Source organism: Prionailurus viverrinus, chromosome C2, assembly GCF_022837055.1.
Source record: "Prionailurus viverrinus isolate Anna chromosome C2, UM_Priviv_1.0, whole genome shotgun sequence".
Lineage (NCBI taxonomy): Eukaryota > Metazoa > Chordata > Mammalia > Carnivora > Felidae > Prionailurus > Prionailurus viverrinus.
Window position 1 is genome coordinate 99,945,223 of NC_062569.1, and position 20,629 is coordinate 99,965,851.

The 20,629-nt window shown below is 44.5% G+C and overlaps 2 protein-coding genes across 10 annotated transcripts in view; one reads left to right on the top strand and one right to left on the bottom strand.

The window, feature by feature from the left end:
• Positions 1-16,415, top strand: part of CFAP44 (cilia and flagella associated protein 44) — a 161,625-nt gene extending 145,210 nt beyond the window's left edge. For 4 of the 5 annotated variants that reach the window (XM_047875511.1, XM_047875512.1, XM_047875514.1 and 1 more), the window contains exons 32-35: positions 25-226; positions 3,959-4,119; positions 5,324-5,458; positions 8,638-8,869. In XM_047875511.1, coding sequence (XP_047731467.1) covers positions 25-226; positions 3,959-4,119; positions 5,324-5,458; positions 8,638-8,829 — 690 coding nt within the window. In that variant the 3' untranslated portion in view covers positions 8,830-8,869. Of the gene's footprint in view, positions 1-24; positions 227-3,958; positions 4,120-5,323; positions 5,459-8,637; positions 8,870-14,837; positions 15,020-16,335 lie in introns of those variants that run through there. The other variant, XM_047875515.1, reaches the window with a different exon arrangement.
• The window catches only part of BOC (BOC cell adhesion associated, oncogene regulated), a 72,841-nt gene continuing 64,899 nt past the window's right edge, over positions 12,688-20,629 (bottom strand). For all 5 annotated transcript variants that reach the window (XM_047875518.1, XM_047875520.1, XM_047875519.1 and 2 more), the window contains 9 exons: positions 20,400-20,606; positions 19,882-20,063; positions 19,294-19,399; positions 18,845-18,967; positions 16,327-16,548; positions 15,397-15,632; positions 15,103-15,179; positions 14,448-14,641; positions 12,688-13,432 (listed from right to left, as the gene is read on the bottom strand). In XM_047875518.1, coding sequence (XP_047731474.1) covers positions 13,245-13,432; positions 14,448-14,641; positions 15,103-15,179; positions 15,397-15,632; positions 16,327-16,548; positions 18,845-18,967; positions 19,294-19,399; positions 19,882-20,063; positions 20,400-20,606 — 1,535 coding nt within the window. In that variant the 3' untranslated portion in view covers positions 12,688-13,244. The remainder of the gene's footprint in view (positions 13,433-14,447; positions 14,642-15,102; positions 15,180-15,396; positions 15,633-16,326; positions 16,549-18,844; positions 18,968-19,293; positions 19,400-19,881; positions 20,064-20,399; positions 20,607-20,629) is intronic.

The following is a 20,629-nucleotide window of genomic DNA, read 5'->3' on the forward strand; positions in this document are numbered from 1 at the left end:
GTTTTGTTTTTGTTTGTTTGATAGATAGAGCATATAGTGTTTGGAGAAATACCTAATGATCTTTCTGGAACCTTGGTCTTTTCTAACCATTCCTTGGGACGGCTGCAAGAGCGAATCAGACAGCTTCATGAGGAAAATTCCAAGCAGCAAAAACTCAACAAAGAATGCCGGGAGAGGCGTAAACAGCTTATCCGAGAAAAGAGAGAGATGGCAAAAACTATAAGCAGTGAGTAACTAAGCCCATGGTTTATCTAGCACTATCTATTGATAAGAGAAGGAACTATTAAGTGACCATCTCCAACTCTGAAAACAGTAATAATCACAGAATCAGAACCACTGAGAGCAAGGAAACACCTTCTTGTCTTCCTAGCTGCCATCTCTCCTCCTATCACTGAAGCGTCCCCCTCTTGTTTTAAAAGAATGAGTCTTTTATCATAGAAACTATTTCTCTTAAGTTTAAAAGTTTTTTTTGCATGATGAAATATAGAGTAACATGGTAACTGTGTGCTAACAACCAAGCTTAAGAAATTAAAACATGGAAGGGACAACTTAATCCCCTTCTCTTTCCGATATTATCTGCTATCCCCTTCCCCAGGGTCAACTGGCAGGTAAGTACGCATGCATATCTATGTATCCACACATAATATATGGAATCTTGTGCATGTTTATAACTGTACTATATTGTTCATATCATTTTTCAGTTCACTTTATTAAACCAATTTTTGAGAGGTATCCATATTGTTATAGATAATTTATTCACTTTAACTGCTGCTACCATATTCCATTATAGGACTTGGAAAGAATTTATTTCTTCAATCTTCTGTCGATGGATATTTAGGGTATATCTATTTTTTGTGATTATGGAGTTAGAGTAAACCTTCTTGTACACCTCTCCCTGCCCATGTGAGAAGGTGAATCCCCAGGACCCGGGGTCTTTGGTTTGTAGGGGGATTATGCATTTTCAGCTCTCCTATATATTGCCAAGTTGCCCTCTAGGGTGGTTGTACCATTTTATCTCACTCCTGCCTCTCTCCTCTTCCCCAGCACTGTGTGAGAATTGTCTAGACTCTATATTCTCAGGAACATTTGATGCTGTCAAGTGTTAATATTTTTTTGCCAGCCTTGTGGATGTTAAATTGTGTTTCACTATGGTTTTTATTCATGTTTCCTGGATTCTGGTGAGGTTGAACATCTTTGCATACATTTATTGCCATTTATTTGTGTTTCCTTTTCTGTAAATTGTCTGTTATATACTTCGCCTATTTTTTACTTCTATTTCTTGTTTTTTTATTGATTTGGGGGAGTTCTTTCTGTATTCTGTCTTTGTCCATTAAGTGCATTTCAAATTTCTTCTAGTTTGTGAGTTAATTTTTTTACTTTGTTTAGTGTATCTTTTTTGGGATATAGACATTTAAAATCTTAATATAGTTAATGTTATCAATTTTTTTTTTGCATTGTGTCTATGTGTAGGTCTTAAGAAATCCTTTCCTGTTTTGTGATCATAAAGATATTTTGTCTACGGTTTCCTCTATTACTAGTGTTCTTCATATTTGCATTTTTAATCTATCTGGAGTTAAGGTGGTTACTATAAGATGTACAGTATAAAGAGTACTATCCTTTAAAAAATACTTTTTGTAGTATTTGATATATGGAACATGAGTGTAAGTTGTGAATTTTTCAACTTTAAAAATAACAATATTGCCAATACTTTACTACTTTAATGCCACAGAACTGTACAGTTGAAAATGATTAAAATGATACATTTTTCTGTTGTGTATTTTACCACATTTGAACTATATTTACATTTTTTAATTTGAAAAAGAAAAAATGGGAAGACTATGGTGGTCAACTGGTCAACCAATCCAAGTTGCTTGGATTTGTAGAGGCCAGTTTCCAATGAGTGTTGATGGTTCTGCCTTCATGGGTGGCTGGATTATAAAATTAAAAAAAAATACACATTAAGACTCCAGGTTTAAATAACACTTATTTGAGACACAGAGTTTTCTTAGGTGTAGGCCTTCTCATGTACTTCACATTCCTCTGGCTTCTGTAGCTCATGAATATTGTTTATATTTGAAAGTGCTATTCATCAAACCAAGGAATAAGCTAGTATAAAAACAAGGAAAGAAGCTTGTTTCCCTTTGGGTAACTCTCAGTTTGGGAAAATGTGTGAAGATGAAATGAGGTATTCAAATTTTCAGAATGTGAATGGAAATAAAAGGGAATAATCTGTGTGATATAAGGTTTTTCAGCAACTTTCAGTTCTTCTCTCACCCATCCCCCGGCCCATTTTCTAAAAAGCAAGTTGTGAGTCTGGTTAAAGACTGATCTGAATCTGAAAGTAGAACTAGGAATGGGTTCCTTTTCTGTAAGCCAGCAAGCAAAGGCTTAGCAGTGATGAGAAACACCACAGTTGGCTTGTTGTTGCCTTCTTTCCTCCCCAGACCCATGGGCAAGAAGAGGGGAGTCTAGAACATGGTGATGGGAAGAGGTAAGTTCATTCACTCCATTCCAAGGATGACACAGCTCTAAGCCATGGGGAATGCATGTGGTAAATATTCCAGAAGGCTTTATGTCTCTAGTGAACACTAGCTGGCCTGAGTAGGAGAAAGGCATAGGCTGGTTCCACAGAGAGAATGGCAAGGACCAGAGTCCGTGTCCTAGTACATGAGGCTGTCCTGAGAAAGGGCATTTGCTGAAGGGAGTCGAAGTTCTTACTGAGAGGCCAAGCAGGCAGCCACAGGCTAGCACACATGTTCAAATGTTCTAACCTTAATTTTTGTATCACTGATTATCATGACCACATTACACAAGTCACTGGGAACCCTACTCACATAGAAGTGAATAACCCCTCCCTGGATAGGGCACAATGGCAGCCGTGGTTACACCATTATATTCAGTCATAACAATGATACCAGAATACAAACTTCTGCACTGTAGCAGAATTGTATCATCTCATTATACTTTCGAGCCTTCAGACTTACGGGACACTCTGGTAATTGAGAAAGTCTTGTTACAAGATTTTATTTTCTGGGGGAGCTCAGACCCCACAAATGGAATTTTCTCCAGATGTTCCAGTGTTCTCATGTTGAGAAAAGGCAGTAAACAAAAGTAAAATATATTGCATGTTAGATGGAAATCATTGCTAAGAAGAGAAATTAAGAAGGAATTGAAAGGAGAGTGCTCAGGTGAGTAGGGGCCAGGAACTGCTCCCTGGAAACATGGCTTACCTGGTAAGGTGTGGTTTTCCCTGGTTAGAGGATGAAGACCTGCTCTTGGTTACCACTTCAGGACTGAGTGTATTGGAAATGAGCCTTTTACCCATCTCACAACTTGCTTTCAGAAAATGCGCTGGGGAGAGGGAGCCATGTGGTTATTTGGGAAGAGCATTTCAGTCAGTGGGAACTGAGAAGGAGTGAGCCTGGAATGTTTGAGAAGCAAACAGGAGGCCAGTGTGTCTGCAGTTAATGAGGAGAGAAGTATAGGGCAGGAGGTGGGGAGAGATCACAGGGGCAGGACAGACCTTGTAAGGCCTCATGAACCACTGCAGTGACGTTAATTTTTACTTGGAGTAGGATGGAACTTTTCCTCTAAGTGCCTGCTCTGTTCCTAACACTAGATGCTATAGAGATAAGTAATTTAAAAAAAAATCTGAAGCATCCCTAGTCTAGTTGGGGCCCATTAACAGTCTGCGGAGGGACACCTCATAGCATGTAAGCCAGCGGGGAAAGCGGAGTCGGCTTTCTACAGGATTTTCAAGTAGGTGAAAACACAGGAATGGGCATTGTAGGTGAGCAAAGGAGCAGGTAAAGAGTCACAGGAAAAATCAACTGGTAACATAAAATCCTTTACCATCCTCTTGCAAAATCTGTTCTATAGAATGTTGTTGTTACTGGTATTGTTCATTTAATAACCATGGAACTACTGAACAACCTAAGACAGTGATGTCTTCTTTTAGAAATGGAAGAAACGGTCCGTCAGCTAATGATCAGCAAATTTGGCCGTGTGATAGACCTAGAAGCCCTTCAGACACTTTCTGTGAATACAACGCTTGAAGAGCTAAAGATCAAAAAACTTCGAAAGGAGCTATCAAATGCAAAGGAAATGAAGATGTGGGAGGTAACGGATGGGAGGACAGGTGACCCAACTTGGTCGAACTTGGGTTGAGGCAAGAAATGCTGTCAGTGGTTCCCATGAAACATCTGTGCAGCCAGAGATGATTCTGTGAGCCCCACTTGGCTCCCCATGATATTAAGCCTGTCTTGCATCCTTACCATTCATTTAGTTTAAGGGACTTGCCTATCTTGTGCTAGTGAAAACACCAGCACTGGGTTTTGGGGTCTTAAGTACATGGACATACGATGACAAAATGGCATGGATGATTACAAACATGCCACTTTGAGGTCTACATTAATGTATAAATAAATGTTCTGGCAGTGTTAGAGATGGAACTGCTCTGCTCTGAGGGTCCCAATTATATTATTCCCTATTGCTTTTGCATGCTTTTAGTATCTGGAAATTAGAAAACATCTCTAAGTAATAAATTCTATAACCAGGTATGGGCTATTTAGCTGGTAGGATCTTAGAAGATGTTAATGCCTACATTGTTGCCTGAGCTATGAGATGAGGCAGTGCCCCAGTTACAGCCAGATTCAAACACAGGAGCTTTTATAAAAACTTTGCAAGTCACCAGATCACTGTGACTTCTCCAGTTTCCAGTTTTACCTCATCCGTAGACAGGGTAGGAGAAGAGGTTCCTAGTGCTATCTTGTCTCATCTTTGCTATCCAAGATTCACCACAATGCTTTGAAGAAGCAAATTACTGGAGCGTTCATGTCAGTGGGACTGGTTCCTTTCAGGGGAATGCTGGAGATAATAGGGGCAACCTAAAATAATTTTTTGAAGCAGTAAGAGAACAAAGAAAGCCATTAGGACACCTATGGCCATTCAAGCTGGCTACCTTGAGGATCATGGGCCGAGACTGGGAAAAGAACAATATATGAGAGCTTGCTGTTTCAATTAATGTTCTTCCTTTTAAATAATGAATAGCAGCATTCAGTATGCACACTCATTTCATTCTTCAACAATAAATCGGTATCTATCTTATTTTTACCTATTTTGATCCTTGAGCATACCTACATTCTGCTTTTCTCTAATCAAACCAGAGACAAGGCAGTTGGCCCAGGTTGCATCTTAATATTGATTTCTGATTAAATTTTTCCATATGCATGTTTGTTGAATGGTTTTGATCAAATCTGGACATGCATTTTTCTAATTCATCTCTTATTCACTTAATCCATTTTGCATCTTCCTGCCCTGGCAGGAAAAGATTGCTCAAGTACGATGGGAGCTGATGATGAAGACAAAGGAACACACCAAAAAGCTTCATCAGATGAATGATTTATGTACCGAAAAGAAGAAACTTGATTCTCGATTGAATACACTACAGAACCAGCAGGTATGTTACTTCTTTTCAGACCCTTTATCACAGTTGGGGAAACTCTAAAGGTAACTATTCACAAGACTATCAAGTACTGGCATTTACACAAATTTTGATCTCAAGACCACGTCCAGCCCACCTGGGTCCCGGAGGACATGAAGTTGCTGGTACCTACTATATAAGTGAGTCTGAGGGACTGGCTTTATTGTATGCCATTTGGGTGCCATGAATTTACATATGTATTAACCTATGGGGTTTACCTTGGCCCTGGTGAGATGAGATTTAGGTACAAATGACACCAATATAATCCCTAAATTTGGTGTTAAATACCCATTTCCAATATTTATTTCATTTGATTTGAAGTGGGTATCTTTAATTGTAGGATCTCACATTACCTTATTAAAACACTTGTTACTTTGTATGGCTTTCACCTTGTTCTTACATAATTCTTATTCAGCCTGACATAATACATAGTATATGGTAGATAACTCTTATTTAATATAGGTTCACCTGATTCAAGGTTCACCTAGGTGAGGTACCCTCTAGCAACCTAACACATACATGACATATTTTTATTTTTTAAATGCTTTTTATTTTTTAAAGTTTTTTATTCATTTTGAGGTGGGGAGGGGCAGAGAGAGAAAGAGAATCCCAAGCAGGCTCTGCACTGTCAGCATGGAGCCTGATGTGGGGCTGGAACTCACCAATCACAAGATCATGACCTGAGCTGAAACCAAGAGTCAGACACTTAACTGACTGAGCCACCCAGGTGACCCATAGGACATATTTTAATATATATGTCATATTCTTATAATAGTATCTGCAAAAATGCCCATTGTTTCTCTTGGTTTTCTTTGTTTTGTTTTCTTTAAGCATACTGGAAATGGTTTAAGCCAAGGGCTCTCTAAGTGTGTTCCCCTGAAGAACAGTGTCAACATCACCTGGGGAATTTGCTACAATTGCAGATTCTTGGGCTCCATCTGCAGATCTACTGAATCAGCAGCATTGGGGGAGGCGCCCAGCCAACTACATTAACAAGACTTCTAGATGATTCTGATGCAGGCTAGAGTTTAAGAATCACTGGTCCAAGCACAAATCTAGAAGAAAGAATGAGTAAGAGGACTTGGGAGGCTAATAATTGGAGATTCAGTATGAGAGGATGACTGGAATCTGAGTATCAAGGGCCATTTAGCCACGCCAGACTTTTTGAGTGAAGAACAAGATAGTGTTCCAGAAGGTTAATGCCTAAACAAGACCTTCACAGAATAAGCAGTCATAAACATTTTGTTGACTTTATGTGCTTTGATAAGTCTAGACATGTTGGACAGAAAAGAGTTTGAAGAGTTTGAGTAGAAGATTGGTTGAATGGGAAAGGAAATTAATAGTATATGTCTCTTTACATAGCATATACATATCTTTATATACATATTTTTACACATAGGTATACATACAGCAATAAAGTAATACATTGTACATGTAAATGTACATTCTCTTTACATAAGCTGTCTCATACTACTACTCTCAAAATATTACTTTCCTAAGCTCAGAGTAGTTAAGTAACTAGCTCAGAGCTAATGCATGGTACTTAATTTCTTGGTTTGCTTTTTTGTTTTTGCATGGTGCTTAGTTTTTAAACCAAGGACTGTCCACCTCCAAAGTTGACTCCATTGCTATCATTCTTCCAACAATCTAGGCATGAATTGGGATATATAGATGGCAAGAACAAAAAAGTGTCAGAGGACATTTCAAAGTAAGAATAGCCATACTTTGAGTGGATATGGTGAGAAAAATGAGGGAATGTTAAGGTGACTTCAAAGTGACTAGGTGGGGTAACACCAGGAGTGATGACAGCATGAGCTGGTGCATAAGTTTAGCTACAAGTGGCCCAAAGCCCTCATGGAGAGTAGCTGAAAATAGGGGCTCTTTTCCTCACTTAACAAGAAGTTTGGAGAAGACATCTGAGGGTTTTAGGCTTAGTGGATCTGTAACACCAGGGCCAATACCTCTGATTCTTTGTGATTCTTTGAAGTTTCCTTCAAAGTCACATGATGGCTGCCTCAGCTCAAAGCTTCACGTCCGAATACAAATGTCAGCCTTTCAGGTCCCTTTCACTAAGAAAGCAAGTGTTTTCTGCTTATATCCATGTGGCCACCCCTAGATGGAAGAGAAACTGGGGAAGGCATATTTAGCTTTTATAGCCCATAGAGTGAAGGTGGGCAGGGGAGACGAGGCAGAAGGTATTGGGTAACAGTAACCCCCACTTAGCTATGAAGTGAGTCTGTAGAGGTAATGGACAAAGCATGGGCTTTCGGCTTCCGGTAATCCAGTTCTCACCCTGCTTCTAATCCTTAGGAATATAGTGACAAGGCCCAGTTTAATGAATCTCTTGGTCTAGTGTCCATATCTGTGAACTGGAATAACAGCTTGTTCAGAGTTGTGAGGGGTACATGAGATAGCACATGGAAAGCACTGGGCACAGAGTAGACACTAGAGAATTGCTATCTTCTTCTCTTTAATGTGCCTTCAAAGTCTATTGAGCCCATACTTCTATAACAAACTCTGGGACGAGTGGTGGGTAGTGAGATTGAGGCCCGCCGGCCTTCTCTCTTACAGGCACAGGATCTTGCAAGACAGGCATCAAACAGGCATTTAGGTTGAACCATATGAAACCGCTACTTTTTGAATCCTAAAAAAGGAGTCTCAAATAGAAGTTTCAGAAGGTTCAATGTCATAGTCACAATGATATATAAGGGATGTTCTGAAAGAACATAGAACAAAAAGTCTTTATCTAGTCCACAGGATAAAGGCCTCCCTAAAAGTGATGTCTGAAGCATGAGCAGGAGTTGGCTGGACAAGGGGAGGAGTCAGATGAGGAAATAGAGATTTCCTTTTTGGAAAACAAAATATAGGCTGTATGAAAAAAGGAAGTGCCTTGTCTTTCATGGTTGCAGTGCTGAGCCCTCCTCAGTAGGAATGATGGATAGCTAGCTTAATGGGACTTGCATTTTAACAGTTACTCAGTAGGCCAAAGAAACACATTTCTAATGGTGGAATTTCAGTGGAGGACTTGAAGTCCCCTTAAATTAAGGAGCAATGGTGTTTAAATGGACGGTAGGGTCTGCACTACTAACATTAGGATGGGGAATTTTTCACACTCTAAATGATGCTTAAAGCAGGGAGGTGTTTTCTTTCAACAGGGCAATGCCTTCCAGGGCCCTCGGAAAGCAGACATTGTGGCAAGAAAGAAGGTCACTGAACTGATCCAAGTCCAGGCAGAAAGGATCTTGGCCTTAAAGGAAGAGATCGCTCTTTTGCGTAAGAAAGGTGGCCTTATCCTCCCACCCATTCAGCCTCCACAAGAGAAGGAGATGAAGCCCATGGGCCTTTGAGTTTGCTTTTGTCTCCAATACATCCCAGATTTCTGACATACAACTTACCAGAGAAGTTCCTTGCTGCCTGCAGCAATCCTATTATTTTAAAGTCTTATCTAAAAGTCTAAGACCAGAGCCAGTTATATAGTATTAATAATTTTTCTCCAATTTGGTTAGCTTAGCACAGATGACCGTAGCCAAAATCTTATTTCCCATGGAACTGAACCATTTTAGATCTGTTTGGAAACTACTGGATTGAATATGGAGTCTCAGAGAAGGCTGTATCTCAGCATCTGCGACATATCCTGTTTTGGGAAATTTGTTTGGTTATCTGAATTTTTAGCCATCAGCAAGGAAAAACTAGCAATTTGTGAGAAAATCTGTGTTTTTCAATCCTTGGAAAATAAACTCTGATGTTAAGTATTCTCTGAGAGGATGAAAAAAGAAAAGCACAAACTATTCTGCCAACAGTATTTTAGCATAAGAAATGCAAATTAGGATTCTGACATTGTTAACTTCACAGAGCAGTTATTTGGGAGCTCAGGATGCAGGAAATGCAGACAGAACAGATCCCTTTGGATTGGCAGGAAGCAGGAGACTGCCCAGCTTCCTGAATCACCCCTCGCGTCAGCAAACTCCTCAGCTCTGAATGGAGAAGAGTGGGTTTTGCAAAATGGTCAACAAGGCGGCTTTTCTTTGTAGATGTTTGCAGCTCTAACAGTATTCTAGGTATGCCCAGTAGCTTCTCATGTCCTATGCCATTTTTCCTATTTCTGATGTAGATCCAGAAGTAAGGAATGATTACATAACGCTGAGAGACCATCTCTAACAATCACTTTTGATTGTGCATAATGTTCTGAACTAATTTGAGAGTGTCCTTTTCCGTTTGGGGGTAAGTGGTCATGGGGATTCATGGCTGTACCCATCTAAGAATGATGTGATATTTGGATTCCCATTAGTAAGAGGGAGAACATAGCACTTTAGATCCAGTGTTCTTGGGTCCATGTTAATGAGCTATCCCATTGAACTGTCCCAGAATAGAAGTTGGTCACAGAGAAGGAACAGTGAGGAAGGCAGTATTGCATCCATGCAGATGCATCAGCAACATCAAATCTTCCTAACCTGCGACTAGCCTGATCTGTCTCCCAAATTAGATAGGACTCCTTTCCTTTCAAAGATTCTTTCATGTTCCTATTTAAGAGACGCGAATAGTCTGTGCTTGTTGTCTGTGGTGTAGTAGCTTATCTCCAGTAGATTGGAGGCCATTTTCTCTGCTGTATGCCCTAAACTGTGTGCGCCTTTCAAGCGTTTAAAAAGTGCTACTCAAAAAAAAAAAAAAAAAAAAAAAAAAATAAAAAAAAAAAAATAAAATAAAATAAAAAGTGCTACTCGTGAGGGTTTTACCTGTTTACTGCTGCATGAAAATTTCTTCCCCAGACATTGCTTAAAACTGCTTATCTCACCCAGTTTCTGAGGGTCAGGAATCTGGGAGCTGCTGAGCGGGCTGTTTTGGGCATGGAGTCCCTCAAGAGGTTACGGTCAAGCTGTGAGTTGGGGCCGCAGCCATCTGAAGCTTGGCTGGGGAGGCAGGGCTCCTTCCAGCCTCACTCGCTTGGCTGTCTGGCTGCGGGCTTCCGCTCCTCACCCAGCTACCACAATGAGCAACTGCCTGGATCAAGTGCTTGGTCTCCGAGGAGACGCCATGCCCTAGGTGGTAGTGAGGGCCAGGGGAAGTTACGTAATTTCCTGGGCCTCATTTTATTATCCAACAAATGAAGGATTTGGATAAGCTCTAAGTCTCTTTCCCATTCTGAAGTTCTGTGATTCTAACTGCAGCAAGAATGACTTTAGAGTCTGTGGGAGAGCCATGGCAAAGATTCCATGACTCTTTCGACTCTGTAAAACCAACCAGGATCGTTACCGTTTTTCCCAAATCAAACTGGACTAAACCATCACTAAGTCCACGATATTCAGGCTTTTATCCAGTAGGCAGTATAGTTAACACTCAGTTTTTATTTTGAATTGGACAAGACCTATAGCTAGCTTTAGTTTCATTTCTACTTGACTCCAGACTCAGTCTTGAATCTATAGTTACATATAGCATCGGAGTCTTTGGGAAGTTCAGCTTCAGCTGTGGGTGAATAACTTTCCATTCACTCCTGCTTCCCTGATCAAACGGTTCTCTGCCTCTGTCTCAGAAAAGGCTGCCTTATTTCTGAGAGTGAGGCCAAAATCTGTCCACACTGAGTCACCCGTGGGTCAGCTAATGTAACTTGGCAATTTTGAACCCTCGTCCATTGTACCATCACAAACCAAAACTGGGAGAAAAAAGCAGCTATGGAGCGCAGCCCCTCCATCACAGTTACCCACTGCTGCTCAGTCTGGCTGTCTTGTCACAGAGGACGGCCATGCCTGGAGAGGCCTGTCGGCCCTGGGCAGGGCTCTGCACCCCTACCAGCGCCTGCCCTCTAGATCTTACTCCTCCTTTAGTAAATTATACAGCCTTTGCGGGCTGAATCAGACTTCTAAAAGGAACTATAATAACCTGAAGAAATAGATATTGAATTTCAGTGTATTTTATAAGCTACTTCATTTTCTAGGCTACAATTTAGAGGCCTCGCAGCCTTTCCTCTTTTCCTGCAGCTGGCTGAGGTAAATACACATATTTATCTCATTTAATGTGCCTTGGAAGTGTTTTTTCTTTCCTAGGACTTTTTTGGGGAGCTAAAGTCATTCAGTATTGTTATGGTTCCAGGGCTGCGTAGAAAGCAATTTTATGTATCACTTCCACAAAGTTCACCAAAATTCACTTTGACAGCTATTTGGGATCATCAAGGAGAGAAAAAAAATTAAGCCACTAAGCTAGGAGGTGAGTTACAGTCCAGATCTGAGAGGCCCTGGACTGAGTAAAGATGGAGAGCACTGGCTCTGTCCCACTCTGGGAAGCGACTTCTCCGTCCTCAGTGCAAGGTTGTGGCTGAACTTACATGCTAGTTCTTCTATCATTTCCATGTTCCTTATAGGCTTTCACTTTGTTTCTTAAAATATTTTTTAAATACAGCTTTTCTGAAGATCATGTTGCATCTCAATGAGAGCTCTTTATCCAATTTAGCTATTGGATGGAAAAAGCATGGAAGCTAAGAGCAGGCGCACTATTTCTTCCGGCCAGCAGAGGGTGCGCTTGTCCTAGAATCTTGTCTCTCCCTCTGGCATCTACTAGAGAGTGGGGAGTCTGGCTCTGGGACTCTTAACCAGATTGTCTCAAGCAGCATTTCATCTGTAACTTACCTTCAATCTAGAAAATACTTTTCCCTCACGAGAACAATGGGAGTGCTAGCGCTTTCACTGCAAAGCTTCAGCCCCATCTAGTGCCAGTTGCACGTATCAAGGTTGGTCCCAGGGTTGTACAGAAGTAAATCTTGACTCCCTGGTTGTTTAAAAATCAACTCCTCTGGCAATGTTGGTCTATTGTAGGAAAGAAGGAAAGCGGATCTTATCAGTCACCACGTGTGCATGTGCAGCCTAGCACTTAACTAAATGGTATTTTGGAGAAAGTAGTCTTCCACACGTATGTATAGAGAAAAGAGAAGTTTCATTCCTCCGATAAGACCAAAGCCTCCCCTCGAGTCCAGTCAGTAAGAGACTGCGAATCTGCTTCTCCTTGCCTCCTTCACACAATTTCCCTCTTGGACGAAACACTTACTAACACAATATTTTAAAAGACAAAAAAAATGAAACGTCTCCTACCTCTTCCAGATCTCGGCTCTGTCTTGACAGAGCTAAAAATGTCACGAGTGGAGGTTTTCTTCAAATATTCAAAAAGCATATCCTAATGTTTAAAGAGGATGCTGACTCATATGTGACTAAGCTGAGCGGTACAGGGAAGACTAAACATTTATTTAGAAGTTACAGTGTTTGCTTTTACAGAGATATGCTGCCACAGATTGATTCTGGAAGGTCTGTTAATGCTTGTAGGACTATACACATCTTAGTCCATTCTCGTGGGCATCTTCTGAAAACATCTCCTGTAGTACCAGCTCCAGCCGTCTTCACGAGTGTCTCTAGCCTGTGATAGCGGGGCCCTTGCTTTTCCTTCATCGTTGTCATGAACAGTGTGCTAAGATTCTTCCTTCCGCAAGCTTCTCTGGGGGCCTTCTGCAGCCTCCTGGGCAGTGACAGAGGCTCTAGGGAAGGGCTGCCTTCTCAGTCTATGTTACTCTTTCCTGGTTGAATCCTGTATTGGGGCTTCTCTGATTCCCTTCTCATACCTCAATGGGTAGGATTCCCTACATCTCTCCAGAATTATAAAAACACATATACATTTATTTACAAGTGCATAAATATATAAATATGACTATTATAGAAAAATAAATACCAATTTTCTGTCTCTTTTTAAAAACAATATATAGTCTTTCTGGGATACTGGTTTCTGCCTAAATTGTAGGAGGTGGTGTTTCAAAAGATACATGCAATGGTGGGCTGGGGGAGAGCCGTATCCCGAGCTCCTGCCCTGTGTAGGCTCCTTTGGGGTGCTGGGAACACCAGTCTCCTCCACCCACTTGGCAGGAGTTAGGACTGTCCACCTCTTCAACTGGGACAAGGCCCAAGCAGCACGGGGGCCCTGAGGGGAGAGAAAGGTGGGAAACATTAAAATCCAGACTGACCAGGAATCAGTGCTCAGTGGTACTGGGTCCGTCTCTCTCTGTGATGGGAGTTGGTTATACTAGCCCTAAGAGAAAGACAGAAACAACTGTGACAGTGACATTTATGCTCCCTCTAAGGTCTCAGAGACATGGGGTGGGCCACTTGTTGCCCATGTCCCACCTACACATTTCAGTGGTGGGACCACAGAGACTCTCGACTACTTAGCCTGTAACCTGGGGTGGATGAAGTCAGCTGAGCCATGAAATGTGGGAGAGAGCCCTGTTCTTTCCAGATTCAAGTGGCTAGTCTACCTGTATGGTAGGATTTCTGGGCATAATCCCACCCCAGATGGTGTCCAGTTTTGATGATGCCGGTCTTAGAATTTTATCTCCCAGAGACGGTGTCTAGGATCTGCATGCGAACGGACCATTCCTACCATGGAAGCTAAGAAGCGTTAGCCAACGGAACCAGCCTCACTGCAACCAGCGTGCGCTGATTCCCAAGAGCCTGGCACGAGGGAAGATGGTAGGACAGGGGTCATGCATGGAGGCTCCTGGAGAAAAAGTTCTGTGGAAGCAGAGTTATGATGATGTGAGAACTCGGCTTCCTAATGACTGATATAATCTCATTCCTTAATTAAGAGACAAGACCCAACAGGGCAAGGTATTTGGGGTGATTAGGGAACGCCTCTTGGTGTGAGGAGAGGCAGCTGGAATTTGTGAATGGTCGTGAAACGCCAAGACTGAAAGGCCTTCTTTCTCTGAAATGGGAGCGTGTTCTCTTCTCGGCCTTTGAGGACACAGCTTGCCAAGATGGACATGGACCCAGCCGGTTCATCCGCATGGATCTGTGGGGCTGTGTCTCCCCCATAGAAAAACTGTGGATGACTCTACTTCAGGCCACCTCTCTAGGACACTTCTGGGTTGTGGACGCCTGCCTCCCTCAGGTCATTCCCAGCCTCGTCAATTTCCAGCCCTGCCCCTGGCGCCAACCTTGGTGAAAAAGAGGGTCCCACGTTGCTTCCAGCCCAGGACCCTGGGGTACGCTCCTCATGCCTGACTGGCCTGTGGGGGCGGGCTGCTCCTGGAGGTGGTGACAGTCTTGGTGGGGCTGGAGCAGCTGGTGAGTGGAGTCATCAGGCAGTGTATATAAGAAAGAGCCATCCTCTGGGCTGGACTTGGGACCCCTGCAGGCACGAGACCAGATGGAGAGGTGAGGTGGGGGTGGAGTGGGCCTGTATTCCCAGTGCCTGGCTGCTGCCCTGTCTGAGGCTGGTCAGGGCTCAGATGGGGCAGGGACTAGTGCCCTTTGAACATGAAGATGTTGTCGTATCACAACTTCTCTGGGTAATTCTAGTCTATTTCCATTTTATTCCATGCAAGTCCTGAGTACATAAGAGGACATGCAGTCAGGTGTCCAGAGGCCTGGGGACAGAGCCAACTCCATGTGTGCAACTCTGGCCTGCCAAGTGAAGGACAGATTTCTGGAGGCTAACCTATGCCTCAGAGCAGAAAGGGCATTATAACTGCAAACACAACACCTTGAGAAGAGTCCAGCTGAGCAGGTTGTCAGATGTGGGTCCCCCGTCTCCTCTCAGTGACTGAGGTTGGGTTTGAGGGGAAGGCAGGGATGGGAAGGCCCAGTTACCTAGGAATCTGGTGACTGGGGGGGTCATATCCAGTGCCAAGAACGGTCTGCTTCAGCAGGCTGCTGGGGTCATCCCGCTGCTCAAAAGAAAGAGTAACGAAAAGGTCACATCACAGTCCGAGTAACTTTCCTGTTCCGTGTTCAACAGAATGAGCTGCTCCTGACTAAAGAAAGCCAGACACAGCAGCCCAGGATTAAAGGCTAGGAGGGAGGGAGCCCCAGGAAGCAGCCCCCCCCCCCAACGCCCCCGTGTGGGCCCGCACCTGTTTGTCTGTGTTCCCAGGACTACGTTACCTGCCGAAGCGCCCCTGGGCAGTGTTGCTGAGGTTTCAGGCCTGGGTAGCCCATGGCAGCGGCAGGGCAGCCCCTGTTCACATGGATCCCATTGGCACAGGCCCGTCCACTGGTGCCACTGAGGTAGGGCTGCCCACTGGCTCGGTGGCCTGGGAGTCCTCCCAGTGGTACCATAGTGTATTGGCAGGAGGAGGACAGAAGGGCACTTCGAGGAAAACCCAGGTCTGTTGTATGTTCTGGAAGGACAGAAGGACAGATGTATGCTCAGGCCAAGGAAGCTCAAGGCAGCCTCCAATACCATAGAAATCTCAGAAAATTTCTGACCACATAGGGATGAAAATATTTTCTCTCAGAACATATTCTTCCAGTCACCCATTTCTCCTAACATCTAGATTCTTTTCTTCATTGGGGAGAAAGGTGAGGAGATAGAGGGGCGCAGGTTTGGGCAAGGAAGCGGTGAGCCAACAGAAGAAGCAATGTTTGAATGAGACAAGCTGGCCCGATGTGTTGTCATTTGAAGCAGAAATTAGCAGCAGGACAAGAGGGAAAGCTCAAGGCATCTACAGACCGAGAGAGGGGGCAGGGAAAGTGTGGGATGCATTTTCAACATGAGCAAGTGGTCAGAACAGCAGCTTCAGAATTTAAAAGGAGTTGAAGCCAGACAAGTACTGAGTTCCAGAAAAGAGGGGACAGACCACTTTCCACTTCATACTTTCCATCCACCAGGGTCCATGAGCTGGGAGGAAAGGGCCCAGGCTTGATGTATTCTTATCTCTCCAAGCTCTGTGGGGGACCCAGGAGCTTATGCTCTAGTGCATGTGAAGCAGGGCATCTCCAACCTGCCTTGGGTGGAGGCCTCCTTGGCCTCTTGGGAGGCCCCCTCCTCCCCTCCCCAGGCTCCTTCCCCTTGGTGCTGAGGGGGTCACTCACTTTGCTTAGACCAGGCCCTCCACAAACAGAAGGGGATGAAGGCGACGATGATGAGGACGACAGAGCCCAGGACGACCCCAACAATCAGGTAGGGCAGGTCGCTGGAGCGTGCCACCATGGCCCCGGTGCCCACTGGCCGTTCTATGGTTTCAGGGGGTGGCAGCTGAGGTGGGGCCAGGGTCGGGGGTGGGAGCCGACCAGGATGGCCAGAAGACTTCCGGGCTGTAATTGTGAACAAGACACTTCAGCATCGATTCCTTCACATTTCTCTCACAACAAACAGGAAACATCAACAGATCTGATTCCATGGGTGTGGGAAATGGGGTCAAACTCACAAGGCAGGGCCTCAAAATTCTGTATTAGATGAGTGTGGTATCCAAGCTCAGCATGAAACTGGCCTCTGATGGGAAATTTGTTACTGCAGAAGGCATCTGAACCTTCTACTTCAAAATGCAACCCAAACACTGGTCTCAGAATGGGTCTTCTGGGCAGAAAAGGTATAGGGCTTTTCTCAAAGAACAGCTGGTGAACTTTTGGAAGAAAATCTAAAAACAGGATGCACGAAACCAGCAAAAGAACTGGGAATGGAAGATCCTACCCATGGTTTTGCTATTCCTGGGCAGATTAAGGGATGCAAAGTGCCAAGTCTGAGCCTGGGCCTAGAGCAAGGAGATGGAGGGACTCTAGCACAGCCGGTAGCTGGGAAACACCAACTCAGTGACAAGATGGTGACTCCTCCTCGGCGTTGTGCTATTGTCAGGGTGTGCCTGACCTTGAGAACTCCCTTTCAGAGCCGTCTTCCCCCTGGGTTCTCCCACAGCACAGGCGGTGACTTCCCGCTACCTCTCCGAAGGCTGCTGCTTACATTTTTCTGTCTTCTCAGATCTGCGAGGGTTTCTAATCCCTTCCAGGCTCTATCCTGTATTCTGTTCTGTTCCTATGACTTCAGCCTGTGTCCCAGTGACTGCCAAATACTCCAGGGCCCTCCCCTACTGGGAGACCTGCTTCTCTCTCAGCATCTCGGAAGAATCTGCTGCCGGAAGTCACTGAATGGTTCCACCTTGTTCCTTTCTCATGGACTCTGCTTCTCTTCTGGCTTCCCCAGTTCAATAAATGGCAATATCACCCATGTGTACATTATGCCGGACACCTCATGGTTTGCTTTGAACTCTCTTCATTCTCTCCCAGCCCTGACATGCTAGCAACCCCTGGTCCTACACACAGCCTCAAAAGAGACTAAAACTCTGGGCGGCTGGGTAGCTCAGTTAAACACCCAACTCTTGATTTCAGCTCAGCTCATGATCTCACGGTTCATGAGTTAGAGCCCTACACCAAACTCTTGGGATCCTCTGTCTCTTCTCTCTTTCTCAAGATAAATACATAAACTTAAGAGACTCAATCTCGTCCCTTCTTTCTACCTTTCTTCTCAGCTCTCTCCCATCTGCCCACGCCTGCAGAAATACCTGTGAGCTTTCTCAACCTCACAGCCACAGAATTCTCAATGACCACAGTGCCCACTGCCATCCCTGGCCATTCTCTGAGTACTCTCTCTCTCTCTCTCGTCCTCCTTCCCACACCCTCCAACCACCTGGAGCTGTGTGCAGGCTTGCCCTGCCCCCGGGTTACTCCCTTCTCAGTCACCTGAAGAGTCAATCCCTCCAGACCAGTGCGAAGCCTTTGTGAAGCCTCTCTTTGCCCTGGGTACTCTGTGTGAGTCCCCTGCTACATGCACAGCCAGAAGTCCTGTGTCTACCCCTTCCCTTCACTGTGCACAACAAAAGAGGTTAGGAGTGCACACAGGAGGCACTGAGTATTTGTTGAGTAACTGACTGAAAGAGCACAAAGCTAGAAAGAGAATCTTGTCCACATAAGGAAAACGGGTTCTTTTCTTCTCTCCGTTCCTATTCCTTTGTAATCTTCTCTTGATGATGTTCTTCGCAATATACTCGGGTTATACACTTGGCAGTATTTGCAAAATGGAGATGGTGGTATCTAAACACTTGACCAATGTGGAAATATTAAGCTTTTCGGTGAAGATGTTTAACATGTTTTAGTGCAGGAAAGAATCTGGGCTTATAGTTAGATAAACTTGACCCAGAGTGTGCTCAATACCCCTAACTGGCTAAAGGACCTTGGTCAAGATACATCAATTCCTGATGCTCAGTTTCTTTCCTAACGCATGGGGTTGTAATTAAAACAAGTAAACCAATCAATGTAAGTACCAAATTTTATAGGAATATAGTGTTTATAGAAAGTTCTAACCTTAAGAATGGGTTCTATTCCATAAGTTCATGTATGAGTTAATTCCCAAGTTCCCTGAAGCCATCACCATGGCAACCTAATTCATACTTGAGGCACAGGCAAATAAAGAGAAGGGTTAAAAATGACAAAGTTTAGGGGTATTTGGACAATAAGGAGTCTTCATGGGGAAGACATGACCAGCATGTCACATGGAGCAGTGACTTTGTCCTGGTGGGCTAAAAATAGCAGGGAGAGTAGAGAGCCTAAAGAGAATCACCTTTGGTTTCACAGATCATCACGTTGCTGAACTCACTCTCTCCTCCTTCGTTGAAGCACTGCATTTTAATGTCGTAGGAGGTCTCTGGCTGCAGGTGGCTGATGGAATGCCAGTATCTATCCCCTGGAAAAGGCAGCAAGAGAGTCAGTCACACGTGGTGATGTGTACCACCTAGTCCGCTTGGAAGCAATCGCAGTCAGGCTTGGACAGGGGTGTGTGTCTGGGCTGGTGCCATGAATGAGGTGGAGGAGAACTATTGGAATTTTTTAGGTGCCACCCAAGTTCCTGTGGTCCCATCACCAAGGGAAGGAAGCGTGTGGATTTATGAACTTGATGACCCCACGCATGGCAGGAGTCAATGATATGGACCCAGATGACCAAGTTTTAAAGTTTCATCAACACCTAGACACCCTTGCCAACAGAGAAAACCGCGTCCCCAAAGTGCTTACCTTCCACCATATCCTTCTTGTAGTCACTATCATTGTCACTGTCTGTGGGTCGATAATAGATATAAAATCCATGGATTGGGGTGTTGTTGTTACTTGCTGGAATATACTATAGGGAAGGGAGAAGAAACAAGTTGACAATGGAGCAGAGAAGTCCTCATGTGAGCAGACCCACTTGTGGACAGAAATTTTACCCCAGCCTGGATTTAAAAATTCACTGCAGGAGTCTGGCAAATACTTCTGATGATACTCCCCAAGGCTTTCTGGGGAATGCTATGAAGGTCACTTGTTATTTAGCCTAAAGGTCCCCCAGCTTCTGGAGATAAGGAACAGACATTTCTCCAAAGACCTGAGCCCCCTCTGACCTGCCTGGGTACTGTAAGGATAAGTCAGTCTGGCTCAATCCCTAGGTACACAGGGGTTGGGAGGTGACCACTTACAGGAAGCCTTTGTGAAAAAATACAGGAAGGGGTCTTAGAAGAAGGGCAATATAGAAAAGTGATTGCTTCCTGCCCCCACTGCAACAGCCAGCTCTTGTCATCATGAAGCTCAGCCCCATCTCCCCTTTGCAGTCTGTACAAGGTCACTTACCATCCACTTGAGCATGATGGTGGTCTCATTGACAGCATCCGTGAAGGTGATATAAGGGCCTGCCACAGGCCTCTCATACACGCGGCCACTATAGCTGGACACCACATATGGCCTGGAAGGGGCACTGGGCTCGCTCTCCCCCAGCGTGTTCAGAGCCCTGACACGGAACTTGTAGGAGGTGCCTGGTGAGAGCCGCTCACTTGAACCAAGGAGCTGGGAAACACTTCTGACCCACCCACCCCAGCACACCCAGGGTAGGGTCTTTTGGGTTGCTCCCAAAGGACACAAGAACTCCCATCTTTTTTGGAAAGGAGCCCCAGAGGGGATAGCTATGGACCGCTATGGAGAGACAGAGAAGGAAGGACTTGTAGGATGGAGGGGACACCACCAAGAGCATCCAATGTGAGCAAGATAGCAGGTGTAGGACCAGCACAGAGTAGAGCCTCCAAAGCTCTGACCCTCCTCTGAGTGGTGGGGGACAACTAGGAGACCAGGTAGGACAGTGGCCGGACCCCTACCTTTCTCTAGACCAGTGATCTCCACCGAGAGCCGGGAAGGAGGGATGGCGCTGGTGGCCAGAATCCAGTCCCCCACTTTCTTTAGCTTCTTGTACTCTACACGGAAGGACTGGATTGGGAAGCCACCATTCCCACGGGGAATCCAGGTCACATACACAGATGTCTCAGAGGCCATGGAGATAGTGGGCCTGTCAGGGGCTTCTGGGGCTAGAGGAAACCAGACACGAGGG